Source organism: Anomaloglossus baeobatrachus, chromosome 1 (genome assembly GCF_048569485.1).
Source record: "Anomaloglossus baeobatrachus isolate aAnoBae1 chromosome 1, aAnoBae1.hap1, whole genome shotgun sequence".
NCBI lineage: Eukaryota > Metazoa > Chordata > Amphibia > Anura > Aromobatidae > Anomaloglossus > Anomaloglossus baeobatrachus.
This window is the reverse complement of record NC_134353.1, coordinates 745,854,661-745,882,378: the sequence shown is the minus strand read 5'-3', so window position 1 is coordinate 745,882,378 and position 27,718 is coordinate 745,854,661. Positions and strand designations below refer to the sequence as shown.

General features: G+C 48.2%; 1 protein-coding gene across 3 annotated transcripts in view; it reads left to right on the top strand.

Moving 5' to 3' along the window:
- Positions 1 to 27,718, top strand: part of CFAP251 (cilia and flagella associated protein 251) — a 235,633-nt gene that overhangs the window by 138,170 nt on the left and 69,745 nt on the right. For all 3 annotated transcript variants that reach the window (XM_075323342.1, XM_075323353.1, XM_075323331.1), the window contains exons 12-13: positions 4,551 to 4,801; positions 8,583 to 8,734. In XM_075323342.1, the coding sequence (XP_075179457.1) occupies positions 4,551 to 4,801; positions 8,583 to 8,734 (403 nt within the window). The remainder of the gene's footprint in view (positions 1 to 4,550; positions 4,802 to 8,582; positions 8,735 to 27,718) is intronic.

The following is a 27,718-nucleotide window of genomic DNA, read 5'->3' as shown; positions in this document are numbered from 1 at the left end:
ACTTAAGTAATAATAGGAGGAGGTCCACCAATTCATCATCAAGACCAGTGGTGCGGAGAAAAAATTCCACTGCCTCGATCCCATCATCATGATTGATGGATGTATACAGCGACTCAACGTCAGCTGTCACCATTATTACATCAGTCTCTAACATCAAACCATCCAGTCTGTTTAATAATTCGGTGGAGTCTCGAATGTAAGATGGTAAAGTAATCACCAGGGGTTGGAGGTAAAAATCCAAAAACCTACATGCCGGTTCGCAGAGACCACCGTTACCGGAAACAATAGGTCTCCCCGGTGGGCTTGTAAGGCTTTTGTGCACCTTAGGGAGAAATTATATGGTTGGAGTGATGGGAAATTCAACCAATAATCCTTCAAATACAGACTTTGGGATAATACCCTTATCGTAAGCAACTTGAAGGATATCAAGAAGCTCACCCTGAAACAGTCTGGAGGGGTTACTTTCTAATTTGGAATAGCATGACCTGTCATTTAATTGCCTAAAGGCCTCTATCTCGTACTTCTCTTTGTACCACAGAACCACGTTTCCACCCTTGTCAGCCTGTTTGATAACTAAATCATCCATTATCTGGAGTTCTTTAAGGGCTTTTCGCTGTTGGCTATTTAGGTTATCATGCGTTCTTCTTTCTGATAAACCTCTAAATTCTTGGGAAACTAACTTTGTAAACATATCAATAGGGGGGCAGGCTGACAAGGGTGGAAAGGGAGTTGAGCGTCTTTTAATGTCTGTGGGAAATGTGGATGAACATCCACTGTTCTGTTCCGCTAAGAGAGATTCCAAGATTCTTAATACTTCACGTTCATCTCTGGATAAATCCATGTCAGAACCGTGATGTGTAGTAGAGTGATATTTTTTCAAGAGAACCTTACGGCTAAAGAGCTGCAGGTCTTTAATGGCAGTAAAGTAGTCAAAATTGGCTACCGGGGAAAAGGAGAGACCTAATTTTAAGACTTCAATCTGGTCCTTTTGTAAGAGTTCGATCAGTAAGGTTAATTTCCTTTAGGGAATCCAGTTGGTCTCGAGTGTTTCCTTTCTCCGAACGTTGTTTCTTTTTAGAAGAATATCTGGTCTCTATACGATTATAATTGTAGCCATATCTGCCTGGGCCTTTTTTCTGGCCCGTAGATCTAGAAGAGCCCTCACCTGAAGAGATGGAATCAATGGTGTTTTGGGAGACGGATCTACTAATGGAGCCAAGTCGGGATGTCCGATTGTGCGGCCACTTAAAGACCATACCATTCTTATAATCATTGACATCACGCAGAAATTTTTGGCCCTTAAGTTGCTTGATCTCAGTTTCCCATTTATCTAGATCTTGTTTTAAATCATCATCGAGGGTTGCCAGACTGTCCCTAGACATATTCTGCCTGATTTCCCCATTAACTTTCTCAATTTCCGTTTCAAGCTCTTCAATTTTACGTTTATCTACACCTATCAGTAGTTTGATCATGGTGCGAGAGCAAATCCTACAGGTTTCCTCCCATTTTGTTTTAAATGTCACATCCTCAACTGGATATGAGGGGAAGATCTGGACCCTAAGTCCCCTTGGTACTATGTCTCTACTTAAGTATTGTTCAAGTGAGGCCTTATTCCACCAAGTTTTCAGTCTTTTATGCATGAGGCCCTTAAGTTGAACCTGCAATTCACGACACTGGGTTGGGGGTGTAGATTGTTCAGAAGTGGCAGTGGTGCCGGTGTCTGTGCCAAAAACATCCTTAATCTGTGCTGCCCAGTCTGCATCACGGCCACGAAAGTCCATAATAGGACCTGTATTCATCCAAAAGATAAGATATATTAGACAAAATCAAATACAGGAATTCATCATATACATATCATAAGCTGACCGAAATCACCATATCTTAGATTAGCAAAAAAGATTGACTCAGTCCAGAAGTCTATAAATTATCGCAATAATAGCATAAATGCACACAATTGTTGAAAAAATACAAAGTATTTATTATTTTAAGTGTGATACATGCAAGACAACACAGAAAAAAAAAGTGAGTCAAAATCATCACAACACAACAAAAGGGGGCGGTGTGACAATAAGTGGGGCCTTTTATTAGATATGTGTAACCCACACATAGTGGGTTTCATTCAAGGGAAGAGCTCAAATAGATGAAAATATAACAGTGAAAAATTCAATCAAATACAGCAGGGATCACAAATAAGCACGACATACATAATGATCTTGAATAGGATTATATATCCAAAGGTAACAATGATTCATGATAAAATGCACAAGATTGACTTTTAATTATGGATAGATGGCTGGTTTATATATCAAATACACTGAAAGGAATATGAGACCAAATTGGTTAATATTGGCAAAAAGTGTACATAGTCAAACACAGCCAAGTATAGATGGACACAATCACATGTTCACCAATGAATCACCGCGACCGGTTACCGCAGCTGCTAGATGGCATGAGTACTAGGACTACATAGTCCAGCCGGCCACAGCAACAATGCTGCACAAGCAGGTAAAACAAACCACAAAGAAAGGCTAAATAGCCATAGGATAGAACAGGACCGCTGATCCTTGCAGAAAGGAGGAGAGCTCAGTAAGGGATAATACCCACTAAAGTCGAGGCCCCACCAGAGTACACCGCCCACACCTGACGCGCGTTTCGCAACGGCTTCGTCGGAGGTGTGGGGGGTTGTGAATCTGGTGCCCTTAAATTCCCCTCCAATGCCGCCTGTTGACCTATAGCGGCGCACGTCGGCCCAGCGACGCCCATCCTCCTCTGCATCGCAGCGTCCAGGCATCCGTGGTGCGCAACTGCAAACCACGGGCACTTATTGGACGCCGGGCGCAGGGAGGAGGGGAGTCTGCGTCAAAGAGCCCATGGTGCGCAAGCGCAGCTCACGGGTGCTTATACATACGGATTGTCTGGTTTATGTATACTTGTCTGCCAGTCTCTATGCATACTTTACCCACTATTAGCCTTCTCTCTCCTGCCCTTCATTAAAATGTCGCCCGTAGCTTCATGCCTGTGTGCGTGCTCTTCAAGCCTGTGCGCGCGCTGGTCCCGTGACTCCTCTCTTCTCTGCACCTGATGTCTAATAAGCACCCGTGAGCTGCGCTTGCGCACCATGGGCTCTTTGACGCCGACGTGCAGATGGAGATGGGTGTCGCTGGATTGACACGCGCCGCTATAGGCTGGCAAGTGACAGTCCTTTACCTGTGCGCGTGCCGGCCCCGGGACTCCCCTCCTCCCTGCGCCCGGCGTCCAATAGGTGCCCGTGGTTTGCGGTTGCGCACCACGGATGCCTGGACGCTGCGATGCAGAGGAGGATGGGCGTCGCTGGGCCGACGTGCACCGCTATAGGTCAACAGGCGGCATTGGAGGGGAATTTAAGGGCACCAGATTCACAACCCCCCACACCTCCGACGAAGCCGTTGCGAAACGCGCGTCAGGTGTGGGCGGTGTACTCTGGTGGGGCCTCGACTTTGGTGGGTATTATCCCTAACTGAGCTCTCCTCCTTTCTGCAGGGATCAGCGGTCCTGTTCTATCCTATGGCTATTTAGCCTTTCTTTGTGTTTTTTTACCTGCTTGTGCAGCATTGTTGCTGTGGCCGGCTGGACTATGTAGTCCTAGTACTCATGCCATCTAGCAGCTGCGGTAACCGGTCGCGGTGATTCATTGGTGAACATGTGATTATTTGTGTCCATCTATACTTGGCTGTGTTTGACTATGTACACTTTTTGCCAATATAAACCAATTTGGTCTCATATATTCCTTTCAGTGTTTTTGATATATAAACCAGCCATCTATCCATAATTAAAAGTCAATCTTGTGCATTTTACCATGAATCATTGTTACCTTTTGGATATATAATCCTATTCAAGACCATTATGTATGTCGTGCTTATTTGTGATCCCTGCTGTATTTGATTGAATTTTTCACTGTTATAATTTCATTTATTTGAGCTCTTCCCTTGAATGAAACCCACTATGTGTGGGTTACACATATCTAATAAAGGCCCCACTTATTGTCACACCGCCCCCTTTTGTTGTGTTGTGATGATTTTAACTCACTTTTTTTTCTGTGTTGTCTTGCATGTATCACACTTAAAATAATAAATACTTTTGTATTTTTTCAACAATTGTGTGCATTTATGCTATTATTGCGATAATTTATAGACTTCTAGACTGAGTCAATCTTTTTTGCTAATCTATGATATGGTGATTTCGGTCAGCTTATGTTATGTTTATGATGAATTCCTGTATTTCATTTTGTCTAATTTACTCTTGAATAGTTGTCACATGTTGGGCTGCCTTGTCACATTGTGTATATACATTTATTGCGTATCTGATGACAAATATTGCGGTTCTGAACACCAATGGTAAAACTCCACAGTTGTCCTAAAGAGAGACATCAATGAAGTATTTATCTCTGCAGCTATGAACCAATGGTTGTATTAATTATTGATTAGATCGTTATCACAGTAATTGGGAAGTAATATCACCTTTCCTGAGTGAACTGTATAATAAAATACTGTAATCTTTTCTTTTTGTCTCAGTAATTTCATTGTATCCACATCAAATGGTATGGTTCTGCATGTGTTTACTGATGGCACTATGCTGAAGAAAGTGTTACAAGAGCCCACGGACGCTGTTCACGCACTCGCCTGTCACCCAAACAAGACCCAGATTGCTGTTGGGAGTTATAATGGAATTCTAAAGGTTTGGGATTACAAAGATAGAAAAAGCTTCATTAGCAGGATCTTTGGAAAGGATAAATCCTTACATTGCCTTGCGTATGATTGTGCAGGTGATTTTTGTTTTTTCATATATAAATAAATAATATGTGTATATATTGTGCATATATGTACACTGTATATACAGCATTTAGATATTTATCATATATACATGCGAGCAGCCTGTGTGGCTTAAACATGCTATCATGGCGTGCAGCATCTCCACACTTGTCTCCCATCGAGGACTTTTAGGATGACAATTGCAAAGGGAGCTGCCAGCAGCGAATGTTGATATATGTGCCCAAGTTCATTCAGCTTGGCAGACAATCATTAAAAACACCATTGATCACACACCAAGGTGGTACATACTTGATAATGAATAAATTGAGATACGTTTGGAAAAAAAATCAATTTTTTTTCCATCATTTGCATATTAATAATAGATCTATTCATTCTGTGATTCCCATAGTTGTACAATTTTTTCTTCTTGGTGTTGCAATTTAATTGTTGAGGAGTTACATATGAACAGCAGGTGGAAAAAGTATTTAACATGTCACCAATTTGCTGAGTAAATATATTTCTAAGGCACCTTTCACACGTCAGTGATTCTGGGACGTTTGTGCTTTTTTTTTTTAAACGTACCAGAATCACTGACATACGCAGACCCATTATAATGAATGGGTCTGCTCACAAGTCAGTGATTTTTCACTGCACGTGTCTCCGTGTGGCGTACCCGCGTGTGCGTGATTGCCGCACGGAGACATGTCCATTTTTTTCTGGCATCACTGATGTCCCACGGACCACGCAGTGGTGTGGTCCGTGAAACACGTGCCAGAAAAAAACGTGCATTTAAAATAATAAACATTTTTACTCACCCGGCTTCAGCCGCGCTCTGTGCAGCCTGCTGCTTCTAAGCCGGCTGATTACTGTCGCGCATATTAATGATGTACGACACAGCCGACCCGGAAGCAGCTGCTGCAGGGGTCAGCGCCGACCGGTTGCTGCACCGCGGGAGCGATCAGCACCATGGAGAGCGGGAGCGGGCACAGGTGAGTTGATTTCTAAGTGCAATCACGGGCCACGGAGAACGGAGCCCGGATTGAACTTAGACAACCCACGTGTGCCGAGATTCACGGCACATGCAGGGACATGTGCGTGTTTTACACGCCAGTGAAAAACGTCTGTGTTTTTCACTGACGTGTGAAACTGGCCTTAAGGTGCCATTGACATGAATTTCTCAACAGATGTTGTTAACAGCAACATCCAATGAAATCATAGTTGTCCATAAATTAAGTAATGTGTAATAATGGGAAATGACACAGGAGAAAAACGCATTGAACATGCTTACTGAAATTATTTATAACTTCATACAAAAACCTTTGTTGGTGATGCCAGCTTCAAGAAGCCTCCTGTATGAAGAAACTAGTGACATGCATTGCTCAGGGGTGATTTTGGTCCATTCTTGCACACAAACCACTCTTCAATTTCTGAAAGTTCTATGTGTTCCTTTTATGAACGCTGAGCTTTAGTTATTTCCAGAAATGTTCTATTGGATTGAGGTCAGGTGATTGGCTTGGATATTCTAGCAGCTCTATTTTCTTTGTCTGAAACCAATTGAGAGCTTGCTTGGCTGTGTGCTTGGGATCATTGTTTTGCTGAAATGTCCACCCTCGTTTAATCTTTGACAACCTGGTAGATGGCAGCAGATTGTTGTCAAGAATGTCACCACCCGCTGTATATTGTCTCTCTCTATACACATACACACACACACACACACACACACACACACACACACACACACACACACACACACACACACACACACACACACACACATACTTACATACATACATACATACATACACACACACACACACACACACACACACACACACTCACTATATTGTATCTATTGTGTATAAACGTATATTTTTTTTATTATTGATCATTTATTAGTTAGATTTATAAATAAATGATACAAAGGCAGATATTTAGTACTTGTGTTTCTCCAAACCACGTTAGTTTTAATGTCATGTGGCCAAAATTGCCGTGTACCCATAATCTAATTGTCCTAAATATTATGCACCTATAAAAGTATAATTTATGCCATCATCATGCTGTTATATTTATGGTGAGTGTAAAGAGAGGCTTCATGGACGCACTCATCCTACTGTTTTGCAGTGTACATAATTTTTTTAGTTATCATCACCAGGGTGCTTTCTCAGTCAGATTTGTCAAGGGTGTTTAATAACAGGTGATTATGGTCTAAAAATTGTTCACAATCATTGCTCACAGTAACCTTTTCCAGCGTTTGAACAGCAAGTGATAATTTTTCACATTTGATATTGATTGCGTCATTTCTAAGGATATAAAGATTATTGTTTGTTGCCAACACATCTTGTCTAAGAAACATTGCTTGTGATTGGAACTGAATAGGGATTTAATTGGGAAAAGGGGAGGGGGGGGGAGGTGTTTAAAGGGAATCTGTCAGTAGGTTTGCAGCATGTTGTAGGCAAAGAGATTTTGAAACTAACCTTGTCTAAAGGCCGCTTTACACTCTGTGATCTCGCTAGCGTGCGTACCCGCCCCCATCGTTTGTGCGTCACGGGAAAATCGCTGCCTGTGGCGCACAAAATCACGCGGACCCATTACACTACTTACCTGCCTAGCGACGTTGTTGTGACTGGCGAACCGCCTCCTTTCTAAAGGGGCGGTTCGTTCGGCGTCACAACAACATCACTAAGCGGCCACCCAATCGAAGCGGAGGGGCGGAGATAAGCGGGATGAACATCCTGCCCACCTCCTTCCTTCCTCATTGCCGGCGGCCACAGGTAAAGTGAAGTTCCTCGTTACTGCAGTGTCACACATAGCGATGTGTGCTGCCGCAGGAACGACGAACAACATCGTATCTGCAGCAGCAATGATGATTGGGAATAGGGGAGCATGTCAACGATTAGCGATTTTGCACGTGCTTGCGGCGATTTTCGATCGCACGTATGTGTCACACGCAGCGACATTGCTAAAGGGGCCGGATGTGCGTCACGAATTCCGTGACCCCAACGACATCGCTTTAACGATGTCGCAGCGTGTAAAGCGGCCTTTACTTAGATCACTGTGTGCAGCCGTCCTAACTTTATCTAAGAATTGAGTTTAGCAAAGCTGGGAGCTGTCCCTTCCACAGCAAGCTCTCAATAGAGATTGTACATTGATACTGAGATGTCAATCACAGCAGAAGGTGTATCTTACTGCTGCACACCAAGGAGTTACACCAATGTTAATCCCAGAGCAATAAACCCTTTAGATAAGATAAACAATAGCTGTCACACAGATAAGAGAAGCACAGTTGTATTTTATTTTTAACCCTTGCAGCATGCTGTCCTCAGCTTACATTGCAAAATCCTGGTGACAGATTCCCTTTAAGAGAAAAAAAAATAGTATCTTTATTGAAACATGACGTGCAAGTAAAAAATCACCGATCAACTTTCTGTATCATCAACCAATGGCTGTTGCAAGCAATTTATCTAACCCAAAAATCCAGAGGTTTTATCTCTGGTTTTGCACTAATTCCAGTATGGAGTGAGTTCAGACAATTTTCTCTACCTAGAACTCCATGATTGATGACTATAGGATATATAGTAAATGTTGTGCATGATCTGGTGATGTGACTTTAGTTCACCAATGTTGCTTTGTGTCTGTGAAAACCATAATTGGATCATTTTTTTCTGGTTGTTGAGTTTATGACACTGTATTTTTGTGTATCATATGAGCATATTTTGTTGCCTTCTACAATTGTTTGTTCACAGTCATTCCCATTGCTTCTGGTGGACATTTACGGCTCTTATTCTTGAATTTCAGGTTTCTTTTTAGCAGCTGGTTTTACAGATGGAAGTGTACATATTTTGGATGCCATGACACTAGAAGATGAAACCAAAGAACCTTTAAAGTATGCAAAAGGATCAATAACCCATGTCATTTTCTCACATAATTCAAAATACCTTGCTACAGCAGTAAGTATCTGCGGATTTATATATATATATATATATATATATATATATATATATATATATATATATATATATATATATATATATATATATATATATATATATATATATATATATATATATATATATATATATATACATACATACATATTTAGGTTGTACAAACAAGTGTTTGGAATCAGTAGATTTCTTTGCTTTGGAAATAATTGTTCCTGTTTTTATCAAGGTACCATTATATTGTTTATTATCTACCTATCATAAGAGTAGTTAAGAGACTGACCTAACGTATTTTCAAACTAGAAGACGCACCGGACCATAAGACGCACCCTGGTTTTAGAGAAGGAAAATAGGAAAATAAAACTTTAAGCAAAAAATGTGCTCATGACACACAGTTATGGGGCGAGGATCTGCTGCTGACACTATTATGGGTGTAATGTCCCCAAATTCTCTACTAAGGTACCCCATCCTGGTAATGATCCTCCTGCCGTGTGTGTGTGTGTGCGCCTTGTGTGTGTGTGCGCCTTGTGTGTGTGTGCGCCTTGTGTGTGTGTGTGTGCGCCTTGTGTGTGTGTATATGTATATATATATATATATATATATATATATATATATATATATATATATATATATATATATATATATATATATATATATATATATATATATATTATATAATATATATTTCTCTATCGTTTCATTGGGGGACACAGGACCATGGGTTATGCTGCTGTCACTAGGAGGTTGACACTAAGTAAACAGAAAAAGTTAGCTCCTCCTCAGCAGTATAACCCCTGAGCCGGAGGCGGGCTCAATCAGTTTTTTGCTTAGTGTCGTAGGAGGCTGATGTGGGCCGACTGGGCCCCCTTCAGCCACTTGATTTTTTGCGTATATTTTTTCATTTTTCTCTCGGCGACGCTCTCATCTGTTGGAATTCTTTTTTTTCTGCAGGTATCGTTTTCTCTACCTCAGCTCTCGCAGCCCGTGTGGGTACCACTCCCCTGGGTCGCAGAAGCTTGATTCGTCGGGCCCTCTCCCCCGTCCAATTCCACGGTACCACTCCCGGGTTGGCACGCGGGGCTAATTTTTCCTGGGCACCCCCTATTCACCCTGCGGTATCACCCCAAAGGGTGCAAGGGGCATACAGCAGGGACTGGACCTCGCAGCGCGTCTGGATGATGATCGGGCCCGCAGCGCTGCTTCACTACAGAGGGGCTCCCTGCCCGCACCAGCGTCCATCTCCCTGCCTGCCTGCCTGCCTCATTATTCTTCTGCGGCCCGCAGCCAGCCCTCCAGTGTGCGGAGCACACGGACACAGGTGCAGAGCTCCACGCCTGCACACTGCCAGATGCGGCGCCGCCGACCAGGTAGGACACTCCCCCTACCTTCTCCCGGGCGGCTACAAGATATAGGCCCCGGTCTGGGCCTACTCACCGAGCACCCCGGCCTCGCCCCCATCCGGCGCTGGAGTCCGCACATGCAGGGCTCGGCCGGTGCCCGGACATCGCTGCCACGCCGCCGCTCCCGCAGGTAGGACCGCCGGTCTCTACCTTACCCTGCGCCGGCTGTTTCAAATTTAGGCCCCGTTCCGGGCCTACTCACCGGGCGCCCGGCCACGTCCCCATCCGGCGCTGGAGTCCTTCTCCACACCTGCAGTGCTCGTCGCTGCCGTGCCGCCGCTCCTGCAGGTAGAACCGCAGGTCTCTATATTCCCCTGCGCCGGCTGCCTCAAAATTTAGGCCCCGGCTTCGGCCCTGTCTCCGGCGTCACAGGCCCGCCCCCCGCCGCATCGCTATTGGCCACCGGCCGCTCCGTCTCCGCCCTCCGCTCAGCCCCAGGCATCACAGTGGGGGCGGTGGATGCTTTTTCCCGCTCTCCTGGGCCCGCCTCCAGCCTCCTCAGCGTTCATTTTAAAAAAAAAAAAAAAAGGTGATTATGGCAAACTCCCGGTATGCGGTTTGCTGACGCTGCAGCAGCCCGTATATCAGGGGAAAATAGACCCGAGTCTTCCATGATTATTAAATACAGTGGGGTTTTTTATCAGGGCTTGCGTTTTGTACATTATATTTTAACCTTCAGGTACTTTTTTCGGGCTTTGCATCAGGACACATCCCAATAGGGTTAGTCTATAGAGCTCTCAGAGCTGAGTTTTTTTAGTTATTTGGGACCGGTAGCTCAAGTTTGCGGTTCCCTTAATGGTAATTTCCCGCACATAATGGCAGATTAGTGTTGACAGCTACCGCAGCCCCTGGCACCGCACGCCCCTGTATCTCGCCCCTGCCGGCTGGTTAACGCCCTGTCTCAGGCCATATATTCCCTCGCTGACGTCCCTCGGGTTCGTGCGCATGCGCTGCGTCCCCCGCCGACGCTTGGTCATACCATCCACAGAACGGCGCCATTCCCTCGGGGAGACGAGTCCCGTACCAGGGACCGTTTTCCTAGGCTAGAAGCGGACCCGCCAGGTCTCGTCTTTCGTGGCCCCCCAGTTTTCCACCTTATTCCCCAGGTCCAGACTGCCCTTCCTACGGTAGTCTTACGACCTCTCGGGTGTTGGCCCAGGCTTTCCATCTCCGCTGGACTCCGAGCAGGACCTGGATGTTTTGGCGCAGGACGAATTAGCATGCTATAATCGGTGAGTCAAGCCGTAAGGCTACGGACAGCCCCTCTTCTCTCCGTGCACCCAGGTCTCCTTTAGGGCGTTTGGAGCAGACCCTTGATGTGCTCGGGGGACATCCAGAGTTCGCCGAGTTACCGCGTGTTCACAGACAACTACCAGACACGACGTTTACCTGCGGTAAGCCATGTCATTGTCATTTTTTCCTTCTCCAAAGGGGTTTTCGGAGAGTATGGCCATGCTACACTGGAGTCTTTGATTGATCACAGACATCTACCAGACACGGCGTTTACCAGCGGTAAGTCGTGTCTTTTTGTCATTATCATGCCCCCGAAGGGCTCTGGAGAGAGGGGGCAGTCACCTTGCAGAGACGAAGAGGGCAGGCCCCTGCGGTTTCAGTGGAATACAGTTCGCCGTGTGACTGTGTTATCACGGATAATCCCAGGCCTCCATTTTTACCAGTGGTAAGTCCTTTTATTGTCATTACCCCTTCTAGAAAGGGGCTCCGAAAGGAAGGGGCACCCCACCCTGTAGTCGACCCGCCTGTGTTCCTCCGGGTTTCTCGTCCCGAACGTGGCGTCCCTCAGAGAATCAGCGAACTCCATACGCAGCGGACCAAGTTCCACCTATGCCGTCCCAGGACTGGTTATCATCTTCAGTGAGTACCCTCTCTTCACATACCTGGGGCCTGCCTGCTGCTCGGCCTGAGCCTCTACCATCAGTGTGTCCACCCGTCGAGACCTCTGACTTGGGATCAGGAACGCAGATTCGACATCTAGGAGGTCACTGACTTCCTTCCGACTTTAGGGAACGCCCCTCTGAAGATAGGCGAGTCCAGTGGCCCCCCTTGGCTACGTCAGGGTAGAGTACTTCTCTCCCCTAGACTACGTAAGGGAAGGATTCATCCCTTTCCCTGCATCGACCCAGACGCATCAGGATCGTCCCCTCACACTAGGTCCCAGCCCGTTCACGCCGCACCCGTCAGGAAGCCTCTATCCCTCCAACAGCCCCTCCGTCTTGCGTGGCAGTGGACCGTTCCAGTTTTTTATAAGAGCGCTTGCAGGGATCACTGTCCCTGCGCACCCTACTCTACAGGGCTGCTAGGTTCTCTACGCCCAAGTACGGCCGGGAGGCCCAGAGTTCTCCCTTCAAGGATCCTTGCTTGAGGTTTAGACCGTCATATTCACTTTTCGCTACTAGGGTAGCTGAGATACCGGAAGGAGTCCTCCCAGACCCCGGCTCGGTCCATCATCCCTTAGGCACGGTTTTTTCGAGCCCGTTCAGGGGTAGCTACTCCTCACGCAGGAATAGTTTTTCCTTCCTGGCACAGAGTCCCGCGTACCCTTGCCACCCGCTCCCGTTTTGGCTATGCGAGCCCTCGGCAGTCTGTGGCGGTGATAGCGACGGTGCACGTACCAGATTTCATCCCTTACTCTCCAGTGGACCACACTGAAGATCGGAGACAAAGAGGGTTGCGTCTTCGCGGGTGATCCGCCAATCTCCTCATAGCGGACCAGTCTTCGAAGCCGTCCCTTGGGAAGCTTCCCTTCCCTCCTCTGGAGGATATTATCAACCGTCACCAGTCTCCCGTGCTAGGGTATGCTACCCCCACCATTCCTCGGCACGGTCCCGAGAGACAGCCCTAGAGCGTTGTCTCCCCTTCAACATTCCGGAAGCCAGAGCCATCCGGTTAGCACGGCTACAATTTCTTCTCTGGGTCGGGGTTTGCCCAGTCAGGTTCCAGTCGGACCATGCCACAGCGGTGACGAGCATCATCCACCAGGTAGACGCAGAGAGTGTCATGGCAAGGGAAGAGGCCAAGAAGATCTTGCCCTGGGACGGGTCCCTTAACTCGCTAACCTCGGCAGTACATCCCTAGCATGGACATTTTGGACGGCCGATTTTTTCGGTAGGAAAGACCTCCCTTAGGAAAAGGGCTCCTCAACAGGGAAGACACCAGTCAGTTCCCTGGCGAGGGAAGACCTCCAGTCGTGGACCTATTGTTCTCCCGTTCCAGCTTTCAAGTCAATGGTGTTTCGAGTGTGCCACCTGCTCTGGATTAGGTGACGACGCCCTCGACCGGTCGTGTAGCCTTTTCAGGTTCTCCTGCATCTTCCCGCAGCTTCCCATGGTCTCGAGGGTTCTCAGGACGGACCAAGGCAACGATGCCTCTGGAGTGACCCAGGCGAGCATAGTTCGCATAGCCTACTCAACTCCTCACAGAGGCCCCGGGGCTCCTTCCCGACCGCCAAGTTCTCCGTGTCGGGGCCCCTCTCCTCTACCAGGACTCAAAAGTCCCAAGTTCGACGGCCTCACCAGTGGATCCCGGGCGCTGCCTCGGTCAGGTCGGTTGACAAGAGGATTACAGACAACGTTGAGGGCCGGGAATCCAGTTTCCTCCAGGATTTATTTCCACTAGGAAAGAGCTCCCCGGTGGGTGAGGACCACATCTTCCCTCCTTCTTGCTGGCATTCTTCCAGTCAGATCCGAATGCGGCCGTCTCGCGCGTCCCTGTATCGGCCAGGTGTCGGCCCGTTTCGCTTCGGTGTTTTCGGAGTTTTTTCACTTCCCGTCCTCCAATCAGAGCCTTCGCTCAGAGAAGCGTCCATCTGGCTCGGCTGTTTCATCGTTCGCTAAAAACGTGGGTCCTTATTCCAGTGAGGGGTTCGTTCAAGGTACCCCTTTTTTCCCGGCTCCACCTGATTTTGTTAGGTGGGCTCCTCGTGGACATCTCGTTGTTACAGACAGCATCGGGGCGGACAGCCCTCTTGTCGTTTTTTCCCCCCTTTTTGTTTTCCAGCTCCTCCAGCAGGACAAGGGGAGGCTCCGGCCAGAACTCTTCGTTTCTGTCCAAGGCAGCTCGCTGTTTCCTTCCAGAAGAGGTGTTTAGTTTTCGGTTTTCGGTTCTAGTCTCCTCTCTCAGCCGGAAAGGGGCCTAGTTCGTTCCAGAACTGGTACGAGCCCTCAGTCTTACATGTCTGCAGGGCACCCTTTTCGGTTACACCGACAACCAGTCCACCCCGTCACCCGTTCCCAAGGGGCGCATGCCGGCGCCACAGGCCAGAATTTTCACATGGATCCATTACTCCATACGTGAAGACTATCGCATGAAGGGCGGACTTCCGCCGCGGTCTACCGAGCAAGGGGTACCCTTTGGACGATTGGACTCCAGATGTCGACCGTCCAGGTTCCCTGGGCCGCCACCCGATCTAGTCGGCATACCTTTACTAGTTTCTACCAGGTTCACACCCAAGCTTCGGCAGCGGCCAGTCTTGGAGTAAGGTTTGCGGGTGGCAGTGGCACACCTGTAACAACGTAGGTGCTTGTAGGTCTGGCGCGAGCCCGACAGGGGGAAGCGGTTGCCTTCCTATCTCCGGTGATGGTTTTTCTTCCCACCCAGGGACTGCTTTTGGACGTCCCATGGTCCTGTGTCCCCCAATGAAACGATAGAGAAAGAAGGATTTTTGTGTACTCACCGTAAAATCTTTTTCTCTGAGTCTTCATTGGGGGACACAGCACCCACCCTGCTTGTGTTATTGGTTATATATATTACCTGTCGGTTGCATCAGTGGCCATTTCCCCAGGCCACTGGTCACACGATTACTGTTCATAGTTTTTATCTTGTTTTATCCAGGATTGTTTGATTCTCCTCCTACTGCTTGTGCACTAAACTGATTGAGCCCGCCTCCGGCTCAGGGGTTATACTGCTGGGGAGGAGCTAACTTTTTCTGTTTACTTAGTGTCAGCCTCCTAGTGACAGCAGCATAACCCATGGTCCTGTGTCCCCCAATGAAGACTCAGAGAAAGAGATTTTACGGTGAGTACACAAAAATCCTTCTGTGTGTATGTATATATATATGTATGTATATATATATATATATATATATATATATATATATATATAATATATGTGTGTGTGTCCCTCATCCTGTTATAGCCCATCTAGCTATATACTGCCATCCTGCTATATACCTCATCCTGGTATATGGCTGCATCATGCTATATACCCCATCCTGGCATATGGCCGCATCCTGTCCTGCTATATACCCCATCCTGGCATATGACGGCATCCTGCTATATACCCCCACCCGGGTATGTGCTCCCATCCTGCTATATACCCCCATCCTGCTATATATGCCATCATCCTGCTATATACGCCATCATCCTGCTATATACGCCATCATCCTGCTATATACGCCATCATCCTGCTATATACGCCATCATCCTGCTATATACGCCATCATCCTGCTATATACGCCATCATCCTGCTATATACGCCATCATCCTGCTATATACGCCATCATCCTGCTATATACGCCATCATCCTGCTATATACGCCATCATCCTGCTTATATACGCCATCATCCTGCTTATATACGCCATCATCCTGCTTATATACGCCATCATCCTGCTTATATACGCCATCATCCTGCTTATATACGCCATCATCCTGCTTATATACGCCATCATCCTGCTTATATACGCCATCATCCTGCTTATATACGCCATCATCCTGCTTATATACGCCATCATCCTGCTTATATACGCCATTATCCTGCTTATATACGCCATCATCCTGCTTATATACGCCATCATCCTGCTTATATACGCCATCATCCTGCTTATATACGCCATCATCCTGCTCATATATGCCATCATCTTGCTCATTTATGCCATCATCCTGCATCCTGTGGCACACACAGAAAAAAAAAATTCAACTTTTATATTCACCTTTCCTCGCTCCACGCACCGTCGTTCCTCCTCCTCCTGTCTGTGCCGACAGCGCTGTGTGGAGCCGGCCACAATCCCTGCAGCATCGCGATGTCCTCCTGTCTGTGCCGGCGCGGCTGTGTGGACACGTGCACACAGCGATGACGTCATCGCTGTGAGCACCACTAGTCTCCACACAGCGCGGCCGGCAGACAGGAGGAGATCGCGGTGCTGCAGGGGAACGGTGAGTGTACTGATTCACTGCACCCCGCACTGATGATGATGTGCGGGGAGCAGTGAATACAGCCGCACATGATCACTCCATCCTGTAGTTGCCAGGGGTGATCATGTGGGCAGGCTGTTTAGTATGCGCGCACCCCCCACCCATCATCCCGCCCACCTGTCAGCGCCGGCTTCAGCGCTGAGAGATGGGCGGGAGGATGGGCGTTCATATGTAATGAGCGGGCCCACGTGGTCACAGCAGGTGCTGCTGCAGCCTGCTCGTGCCCCCTATGACCCGCTCCACTGCAGCACCCTCATTCCCCGTAGCCCTACATTCAGACTATAAGACACACCCCCCACTTTCCCCCAACATTTGGGGGAAAAAAGTGCATCTTATAGTCAGAAAAATACGGTATATCATGCATAATTTAATGTGTGTGGGAAAACATGGATATATACAACTTTTTAGAGGTTTTATGCACTTTTCTCACGGTGTCAATCCACAGCACATTGTTAGCAAACATTTATTTCCTGAATGCACAACACTATTTAGCATTTTTTTGGGAAAATGGAAAAAGATGATGGAAGGTCTCCCCCAAGATATGTATTCACATTTTTTAGAATGCTACTTTATATCATAATATACAGCAACCAGCCCATTTAAGACATTACTATGGTTTCATACGACTGACATAACGATAGGAAGAAGATGCTTAAGGGCTCTTTCACATTGTGTTTATTCTTTATTTCTGGTGCTTTAAGCAGCATGAATTCATAAAAAAAAATGCCAATTTTTTATAGATCATTTTTCTTATAGTATTTCTACATGTATGTTTGTTGCGTTTTTAGATATAATTTTGACAGGCGTTTTTAAATTTTTGTTTTAAACTAATGGGAAAAACACCAGGAAAAAAAGCAATACCTATAAAATTATTTTATGTAATCAAAGATTAAGTAACCTTTGTAAATAGGACATGATATGCTAAGAACATGATGTTCCTTGTGCACAGAACAATCGCATTAGACAGTCAGCTAGTCAGCCAGTTGGTGGTCATATTTAGCCATCGCAGACAGGCTATCTATGTGCAGCCTTACAGGTACAGTCAAAGATTTTCAACCCTTATTGCAAGTTAGATTTATTAGCAAAATGTACAGACTTTCTTATGTTTACTGTGGAGATTTCACTCCTTCAAGACAGCAGTTATGGTAATCACACAGGCCTTTTGGTTCTGGTGCAGAGTATTTGCTAAAGTTTACACAAGTCACTGGAAAAGACCTATAAGGGCGGCTTTGCATGTTGCGACATCGCAAGCCGATGCTGCGATGTCGCACGCGATAGTCCCCGCCCCCGTCGCAGATACGATATCGTGTGATAGCTGGCGTAGCGAACATGATCGCTACGCCAGCTTCACATGCACTCACCTGCCCTGCGACCGTCTCTCTGGCCGGCGACCCGCCTCCTTCCTAAGGGGGCGGGTCGTGCGGCGTCATAGCGATGTCACACGGCAGGCGGCCAATAGCGGCGGAGATGAGCAGGATGTAAACATCCCGCCCACCTCCTTCCTTTCGCTTATCCTACGGAAGCCGCAGTGACGCCGGTAGGAGATGTTCCTCGCTCCTGCGACTTCACACACAGCGATGTGTGCTGCCGCAGGAGCGAGGAATAACATCGGACCGTCGCGTCAGCGTAATTATGGATTACGCCGACGCTGCACCGATGATACGATTACGACAATTTTGCGCTCGTTAATCGTATCATCTAGGCTTTCCACACTACGATGTCGCATGCGATGCCGGATGTGCGTCACTTTCAATTTGACCCCACCGACATCGCACCTGCGATGTCGTAGTGTGCAAAGCCCGCCTAAAGCCTGCTTTACACATTGCAATTAGTTGTACAATCGCATTTGCGATGTGACACGCCCAGGTTGCATACAGGATCTTATGAGATTGCACGTAGGTCGTTCATTTGCTGTCACACGTGCGTTAGTAGTCTGTTAATTTGATCAATTTTGTGTGCGATCCTTTAGATCATGTGTTCTGTGACGTATGCATTGGGCACCTTTTTTTTTTTTTTTTTTTTTATTGACTTGCCAAGCGTGTGTAATGTGTTTCGGGATGCATTTTTACTATGTCATCTGCCATTCAGCTCTGCTACATGGCCGCTAACAGCAGACACAGACAGCCATGTAGCAGAGCTGAATGGAAGATGACAGCAGACACAGACAGAGCCGCACTGTCAGAATGAACTCGGGTGAACTTCACCCGACTTCATTGTCATGCTGCGGCTGTCTGTGTCTCGTCCTGATTAGCGGTCACCTGTGAAGGGCTCACCGGTGACCGCTAAACTCCTGAGTAACTGAATTGAGCAGCCCTCTCTCATACTCACCGATCTCCGGCGCTGCACGGCATTCACACTGCTCCGGCAGCTTTTACTGTTTTGAAAAAGCCGGCCGCCCATTAAACAATCTCGTATTCCCTGCTTTCCCCGCCCACCGGTGCCTATGATTGGTTACAGTGAGACACGCCCCCACGCTGAGTGACAGGTGTCACACTGCACCCAATCACAGCAGCCGGTGGGCGGGTCTATACTGTGTAGTGAAATAAATAATTAAATAATTTAAAAAAACGGCGTGCGGTCCCCCCCAATTTTAAAACCAGCCAGATAAAGCCATACGGCTGAAGGCTGGTATTCTCAGGATGGGGAGCTCCACGTTATGGGGAGCCCCCCAGCCTAACAATATCAGCCAACAGCCGCCCAGAATTGCCGCATACATTAGATGCGACAGTTCTGGGACTGTACCCGGCTCTTCCCGATTTGCCCTGGTGCGTTGGCAAATCGGGGTAATAAGGAGTTATTGGCAGCCCATAGCTGCCAATAAGTCCTAGATTAATCATGTCAGGCGTCTCCCCGAGATTCCTTCCATGATTAATCTGTAAGTGACAGTAAATAAACACACACACCCGAAAAAATCCTTTATTAGAAATAAAAAACACAAACACATTCCCTGGTTAACCACTTTAATCAGCCCCAATAAGCCCTCCATGTCCGGCGTAATCCAGGATGGTCCAGCGTCGCTTCCAGCGCTGCTGCATGGAGGTGACCGGAGCTGCAGCAGACACAGCCTGTCACCTACACACAGCAACTGAAGACAGCCTAGCGATCAGCTGAGCTGTCACTGAGGTTACCCGCTGTCACTGGATACAGCGGTGGCCGCGGGTAACCTCAGTGACAGCTCAGCTGATCGCCAGGCTGTCTTCAGTTGCTGTGTGTAGGTGACAGGAGCGGCTGTGTAACCAGGGAATGTGTTTGTGTTTTTTATTTCTAATAAAGGATTTTTTCGGGTGTGTGTGTTTATTTACTGTCACTTACAGATTAATCATGGAAGGAATCTCGGGGAGACGCCTGACATGATTAATCTAGGACTTATTGGCAGCTATGGGCTGCCAATAACTCCTTATTACCCCGATTTGCCAACGCACCAGGGCAAATCGGGAAGAGCCGGGTACAGTCCCAGAACTGTCGCATCTAATGTATGCGGCAATTCTGGGCGGCTGTTGGCTGATATTGTTAGGCTGGGGGGCTCCCCATAACGTGGAGCTTCCCATCCTGAGAATACCAGCCTTCAGCCGTATGGCTTTATCTGGCTGGTTTTAAAATTGGGGCGGACCGCACGCCGTTTTTTTTTAATTATTTATTTCACTACACAGTATAGACCCGCCCACCGGCTGCTGTGATTGGGTGCAGTGTGACATCTGTCACTCAGCGTGGGGGGGTGTCTCACTGTAACCAATCATAGGCGCCGGTGGGCGGTGAAAGCAGGGAATACGAGATTGTTTAATGGGCGGCCGGCTTTTTCAAAACCGTAAAAGCCGCCGGAGCAGTGTGAATGCCGTGCAGCGCCGGGGATCGGTGAGTATATGAGAGAGGAGGATAGACTGACTGACATGAACAGAGAGTGAGGGACAGAGATAGTGACCGACTGACAGAGATTAGTGAATGACAGACATTGTGAGGCGCTTCAGGGGGTGTAGGGCAGTGTTTGTGGTTCCCAGTGTGTGAGGTGTGTTGTGCAGTGCGTGTGTGGCAGTGTGTGTGTGTGTGTGTGTGTTTTGGGGGGAGGTGTGCACCCCCGATCGTGCTCTATCCCCCATGATGCGCACCCCCCATCGTGCTCCATCCCCACTCCCCATCGTGCTCCACCCCCCATGCTGCGCACTCCCCATCGTGCTCCATCCCTCATGCTGCGCGCTCCCCATCGTGCTCCGTCCCCCATGCTGCGCCCTCCCCATCGTGCTCCGTCCCCCATGCTGCGCACTCCCCATCGTGCTCCGTCCCCCATGCTGCGCACTCCCCATCGTGCTCCGTCCCCCATGCTGCGCACTCCCCATCGTGCTCCGTCCCACATGCTGCGCACTCCCCATCGTGCTCCGTCCCCCATGCTGCGCACTCCCCATCGTGCTCCGTCCCCCATGCTGCGCACTCCCCATCGTGCTCCGTCCCCCATGCTGCGCACTCCCCATCGTGCTCCGTCCCCCATGCTGCGCACTCCCCATCGTGCTCCGTCCCCCATGCTGCGCACTCCCCATCGTGCTCCGTCCCCAATGCTGCGCACTCCCCATCGTGCTCAGTCCCCAATGCTGCGCACTCCCCATTGTGCTCAGTCCCCCATGCTGCGCACTCCCCATCGTGCTCCGTCCCCCATGCTGCGCACTCCCCATCGTGCTCCGTCCCCCATGCTGCGCACTCCCCATCGTGCTCCGTCCCCCATGCTGCGCACTCCCCATCGTGCTCCGTCCCCCATGCTGCGCACTCCCCATCGTGCTCCGTCCCCCATGCTGCGCACTCCCCATCGTGCTCCGTCCCCCATGCTGCGCACTCCCCATCGTGCTCTGTCCCCCATGCTGCGCACTCCCCATCGTGCTCCGTCCCCCATGCTGCGCACTCCCCATCGTGCTCCGTCCCCCATGCTGCGCACTCCCCATCGTGCTCCGTCCCCCATGCTGCGCACTCCCCATCGTGCTCCGTCCCCCATGCTGCGCACTCCCCATCGTGCTCCGTCCCCCATGCTGCGCACTCCCCATCGTGCTCCGTCCCCCATGCTGCGCACTCCCCATCGTGCTCCGTCCCCCCATGCTGCGCACTCCCCATCGTGCTCCGTCACCCATGCTGCGCACTCCCCATCGTGCTCCATTTCCCATGCTGCGCACTCCCCATCGCACACATCTGATCGCATGCACACTCCTCATCACACACATCTGATCGCATACACTCACACACACACCCCACTTCTCCCTGTGCCCACCGGTGGGCGGTCCCACGCCGTGCTCCTCTGCCGACACTCACAGATCCGATCGCATACACACACACACACACACACACACATATACACACACACACACACACACACACACTCACATCAGAACACACTCACACACATCCGATCGCATACACTCACACACACACTGAAGATATCGCACATACGCGCTAACACAATCACGAAATCCGGAGATACCACATGCTTCCGGCCATGTGATCCTTCGGCAGGTCCTGGAAGGTCACTGCACAGTATCGCCGCCGAGAAGCAAGCGATATCACGGGATGTTGTGAGTATGTGGATGCGATCTGGTGTGTGTGTGAGAGTGAGTGTGATCTGATGTGTGTGTGTCCTCACCTGGGAGTCGGGTCTCTGTCTGTATCGGTTCGGGGAATGCGTGCGGGGGGCGGGGCCAGAGCGAGCGTGCAATGCGTGAAGGGGGCGGGGCATGGCCGAGTTGCCAATCCGTGGAGGGCGGAGCCTGGGCGAGCGGCCAATCTGTGCGGGGGGGGCGAAGCCGAGGTGAGGCGAACGGCCAATCCGTGCGGGGGGCGGAGCCGAGGCGAGCAGCCAATCCGCTGTTTGTCACCATAAGGACACAATTTTGGAGCAAGACAGACAGACAGACAGAATAAGACAATTATATATATATATAGATAAAATATGCACAACCAATACCACCATGTGAACTTTAACCTATCCGAACCACAGACTCAAATATGGCTCGGATACAAATACCAATTATTGTCCCAATGATATTACAAATATCTGACCTATTGACAAACTATTCTTTATAATCAGGTGTTTAACCCCATAGCGACGGCCTAACGTCTCAAGACGTCGGAAAAACAGGGTACTTATTCTGTTCCGACGCTTTGAGACGTCAGGCCGGAAAAAGCTTGCAGCACCCCCCAGTGACCCAAGATTATGAATCGGGGTGTTTTTTTTGGACCCCGATAATGTGATTGCCGGTATACACCATATACCGTCAATCACATAAAAAAAAAAATGACAAATACTGATTTCTTTCTCATCTGACATAATCAAACATGTCAGATGATAAAGAAATATAAGCCCCTATTGCCCCCAAAGCCCCCGGTACCGGAGAAATCAACCCCCACCCCCACCGGAACATCCAACATGGCGCCGACGCGCGCCGAAAACCGCCGCCGCTGGCTCTGCATTCATTTCCCTTTGAAATGATGAAACATTTCAGATCGGAGGGAAATGACCTCCCACTAAGCCCTTCTCCGGGACACCGGAGCTCTCTGGTCCCCCGGAGCCCCCTCCGATTCTCCAGAGCAATCCCCCCTCCCCTCCGGAGCATGCAACGTGGCGACGCGCACAGTAGCGAGTGGCCGCATTCATCCTCCTTCCCTCATTTCTGTCGCATTTGACATGTCACATGCGACAGAAAAGTCGTCCCTAGGTCCTGCCAGGTCACCCCCAGTCAGCCCCAGCCCCCGGTCTTCCCCGCTACCTGGCTGCTAGTTCGGTCCCCGCGATCACTCCGCCTCCCTCTGAAAAGCTAGAGGCGCATGCGCAGACAGCGACTGTCAGCTGGCTCCTTGCAAGCAGGGACGCTGAGCTCACTACCGCTGAAACTGCTGTACTGTGGACCGGGGGAGCGTGAGTGCAGTAATCTGCAGCCACACTCCTCAAATGGAGGGTCTGATGTTCCAGAAAATGGGGGATACGTTCTCTCAGCGTGCCCCTCATATTCTGGAATGAGGTTACTGCAGGTCACTCTGCCCTAGGTTGGACCGGGGCAGTGTTAGTGCAGTATTCTCAGATTACTGCACCCGCACTGCTCACAGGAAGAGCTTGCTCTTCCAGAAAATGGGGGATACGTTCCCTGAGCGTGCTCCCCATATTCTAGAAGGTCCAGACCCTCCAAAATGGATTACGGCGGACCGGAATTTTTTTTTATTGTCAATAAATTGGTGAAAAAATGTTTTGGGGAGTGTTTTTTCAAATAAATTTTTTTGTCGTCTTTATTTTTTTTCTATTACTGACTGGGTTGGTGATGTCGGGTATCTGTTTAGATGCTGTGACCTCTCTAACCTCTGGGCTTGCTGCCAGGTGACATTACACATCTAGCATCAACCCCATTTATTACCCCGTTTGCCACCGCTCCAGGGCAACGGGATGAGCTGGGGCGAAGCACCAGAATTGGCGCATCTAATGGATGCGCCACTTCTGGGGCGGCTGCGGCCTGCTATTATTAGGTTGGGAAAGGCCAAATAACTATGGCCCTTCCCACCCTGATAATACCAGGCCACAGCTGTCTGCTTTATCTTGGTTGGTAATCCAATTTGAGGGGGATCCCACTTCTTCTTCTTCTTTTTTTTTTTTTTTTTTTTTTTTAATCATTTATAAATAATTATAAAAAAACAGCTTGGGGTGACTTCCAAATTGGATCACCAGCCAAGGTGAAGCTGCCAGCTGTGGTCTATAGGCTGCAACCATCTGCTTTACCCCAGCTGGCTATCAAAAATAGGGGGGACCCCACGTCATTTTTTTTTTTTTTATTATTTATTTATATTTGGGCTAAATACACAGCACAACACAATGAAAGTCACCAACGGGCACTTAGCTCTTTAGGCTATGTGCCTACAATCAAGATTTGCAGCATTTTGGATGCAGATTGTTTTCACTGCGTCCATAACGCTGCGTTGTACAGTACAAGCACAGTGGAAGGATTTTTAGAAATCTCCTGCCCACGTCACTTCTTTTCTCTGCAGCATAAACTGACCTGCGGTGCGGCTTCCTGGGCAGCAGGATGTCAATTTATGCTGCAGAGACTAAAGTGTTCTTCGGAGGAAGAATAAAGTCTGCAGCGGTTTGAACCTGGAGTGTATACACAGGTAGCTGCGTTCTCCCGTAGACAACACTCACATCTCTGCAGGAGGACTCGCAGTGCATCCTAGACAGTGTCACCAGATTGTGGGCACATAGCCTAAAATTGAGTAATTTGGCGCAACAGGAACATTTTTGTGAAGTACCTGTAGATTTAAAATTTTCACTATACCCCTGAATAAAGTGCTTGAAGGGTCTAGTTTCCAAAATGGGGTCACTTGTGGGGGTTTCTGCTGTATAGGTGACCTAGGGGCCCTGCAAATGCGACATGGTGCCCACAATTTGTTTCAACTTTTACAAAATTAAAATCACGCTCCTTCCGTTCCGAACCCTACTGTTTGTCCAAACAGAGCTTTTTTCACCACATATGGGGTATCACTGCGCTCATAAGAAATTGGATAACAAACTGTGTGCTCCATTTTTTGGTATTTCTTCTTGAAAAAGTGAGAAATTTTGTGCTAAAGCAACATTTTTCTGAAAAAAAACCCCCAAATTTTCAATATGACTACCTAAGGTTATGAAATTCTATGAAGTATCTGTGGGTTCAAATGCACTATACCCCTAGATAAAATCCTTGAGGGGTCTAGTTTCCAGAATGGGGTCACTTGTGGGGGAGCTCCACTGTTTAGGCACCTCAGGGGGTCACCAAAGGCAACATGGCGTTCGCTAATAATTCCTGCCAATTTTGCAGTCAAATGGTGCTCCTTTCCTTCCGAGGCTTGCCGTGCACCCAAACAGTTGATTTCCACCACATATGATGTATCAGCGAACGCAGTAGAAATTGCACAATACATTTTATGGTGCATTTTTTTCCTGTTACCTTTGTGAAAAAAAGCTACCTGGTTAAAATAACAACTTTGTGGTAACATTTTTTTTTTTTATTTTTACGGCTTAACATTATAAATTTCTGTGAAGCACCTGGGGGTTCAGGGTACTCACCAAACATCTAGCTAATTCCTTGAGGGGTCTATTTTCCAAAATGGGGCCACATGTTGGGGAGCTTCACTATATAGGCACCTCAGGGGCTCTCCAAATGCAACATGGCATCCGCTATTGATTCCAGCTAATTTTGCAGTCAAATGGCACTCCTTCCCTTTCGAGCCCTGCCATGCGCTCAAACAGTTGATTTCCACCACATATAAGGTATCGCCACACTCAGGAGAAATTGCACAATAAATTTTATGCTGAATTTTTTCCTTTTACTCTTGTAAAAAAAAAAAAAAAAGCTACCTGGTTTAAGTCACGATTTTGTGGTAAAATGTTATTTTTTTATTTTCATGGCTCAACGTTACAAAATTCTGTGAAGCACCTGGGGGTTCAGGGTAGTCACTAAACATCTAGATAAATTCCTTGAGGGACCTAGTTTCCAAAATAGGGTCACTTGTGGGGGGTTTCTGCTGTTTAGGTACCTTAGAGCAGAGGTCCCCAACTCCAGTCCTCAAGGCCCACCAACAGTGCAGGTTTTTGGGATTTCCTTAGTATTGCACAGGTGTTAATGTAATTACCTGCCCAGGTGCTGGTTCCAACAGCAGTGCAATGCTAAGGAAATCCTGAAAACGTGCACTGTTGGTGGGCCCTGAGGACTGGAGTTGGGGAACCCTGACTGTGTCGCATGGATTTAGATCTTTATATATCAATTAAGAAGTGTGCCCCTCAGACCATTAGGCTATGTGCACACAGTGCGTTTTTCTCGGCGTTTTTGCGCGTTTTTCGGGTGCGTTTTTGGCCTCAAAACTGCATGACTTTGCTTCCCCAGCAAAGTCTATGAGTTTTCATTTTTGCTGTCCCCACACAGCGTTTTTTTCAGCTGCGTTTTTGTGGTGACCACAAAAGCGCAGCATGTCAATTATTCCAGCGTTTTTCACCGCGTTTTTAATCCATTGAGTGCAATGGGATGTTGAAAGACACAATGAAAAACGCAAATAGCTGCGTTTTGGTGCGTTTCTAAGACCAAAAACGCAGCTATAAACGCAGGAGGTGGGTAGTAAAGTGACGTGTACAGGAAGAGGATTCCTTCTGTCAGTATATACAGAAGCGTGAATCCTCCCGGTACCGTCACCCGCCACTTCCATCTCCCGTCCTGTGCATGTATGCTGCCGTCTGGGCGGGAGGTGGAAGCGGCTGCGAAAATAAAAGTTAACAGTAGAAAAAAAAAAAAAGTTATACTCACTTGTCTGCAGCCTCCCGGTGCCATGCCCGCTCCCATCTCCTCTCACGGTATCGCCACCCCCGCTCCGGCTGTGTGCAGACGGCCGGGAAAGCTCCGATGGATGCATGACCTGGCGATGGATCACCTGATGCAGTCACCTGACTCATCAGGTGATCGTAAGTATCGCGGTGACGCGGGCGCCCGGCCGGTATCAGCGGATGCGTCAGGAGACTTCATCCCTGATTACCGGCAGCTGCTGCAGCGATCGGACAGATCAGACTCCCGCCCCATCGCTGCAGGAGCTGCCGGTAATCAGCACATAAGTGAGTATTATTTTTTTTTGCACCGATGCATCATCTGATTGTATAATCGGCTTTTATACAATCAGCTAATATGTGATGGGATTCAGGCACTTGATCCTGACACATCATCTGATCGCTTTGCCTTCCAGCAAACCGATCAGATGATATTGAATCCGGATTGGACGACGCGGGACCCTGACCCAGGATTACTGCGGAGGGGGGGTTCTTTATTTCAATAAAGATGGAGTCACTAATTGTGTTGTGTTTTATTTCTAATAAAAATATTTTTCTGTGTGTTGTGTTTTTTTTTTTATCTTTACTAGAAATTCATGGTGGCCATGTCTAATATTGGCGTGACACCATGAATTTCGGGCTTAGGGCCAGCTATACAGCTAGCCCTAACCCCATTATTACCCGGCGAGCCACCCGGCTTCAGGGCAGCTGGAAGAGTTGGATACAGCGCCAGAAGATGGTGCTTCTATGAAAGCGCCATTTTCCGGGGTGGCTGCGGGACTGCAATTCACAGCGGGGGTGCCCAGAAAGCATGGGCACCCTGCACTGTGGATTCCAATCCCCAGCTGCCTAGTTGTACCCGGCTGGACTTAAAAATTGGGCGAAGCTCACGTCATTTTTTTTTTTTTAAATTTCATGAAATTCATGAAATAATTTAAAAAAAAAGGGCTTCCCTATATTTTTGGTTCCCAGCCGGGTACAAATAGGCAGCTGGGGGTTGGGGGCAGCCCGTACCTGCCTGCTGTACCCGGCTAGCATACAAAAATATGGCGAAGCCCACGTCATTTTTTTTTGTTTGGGGGG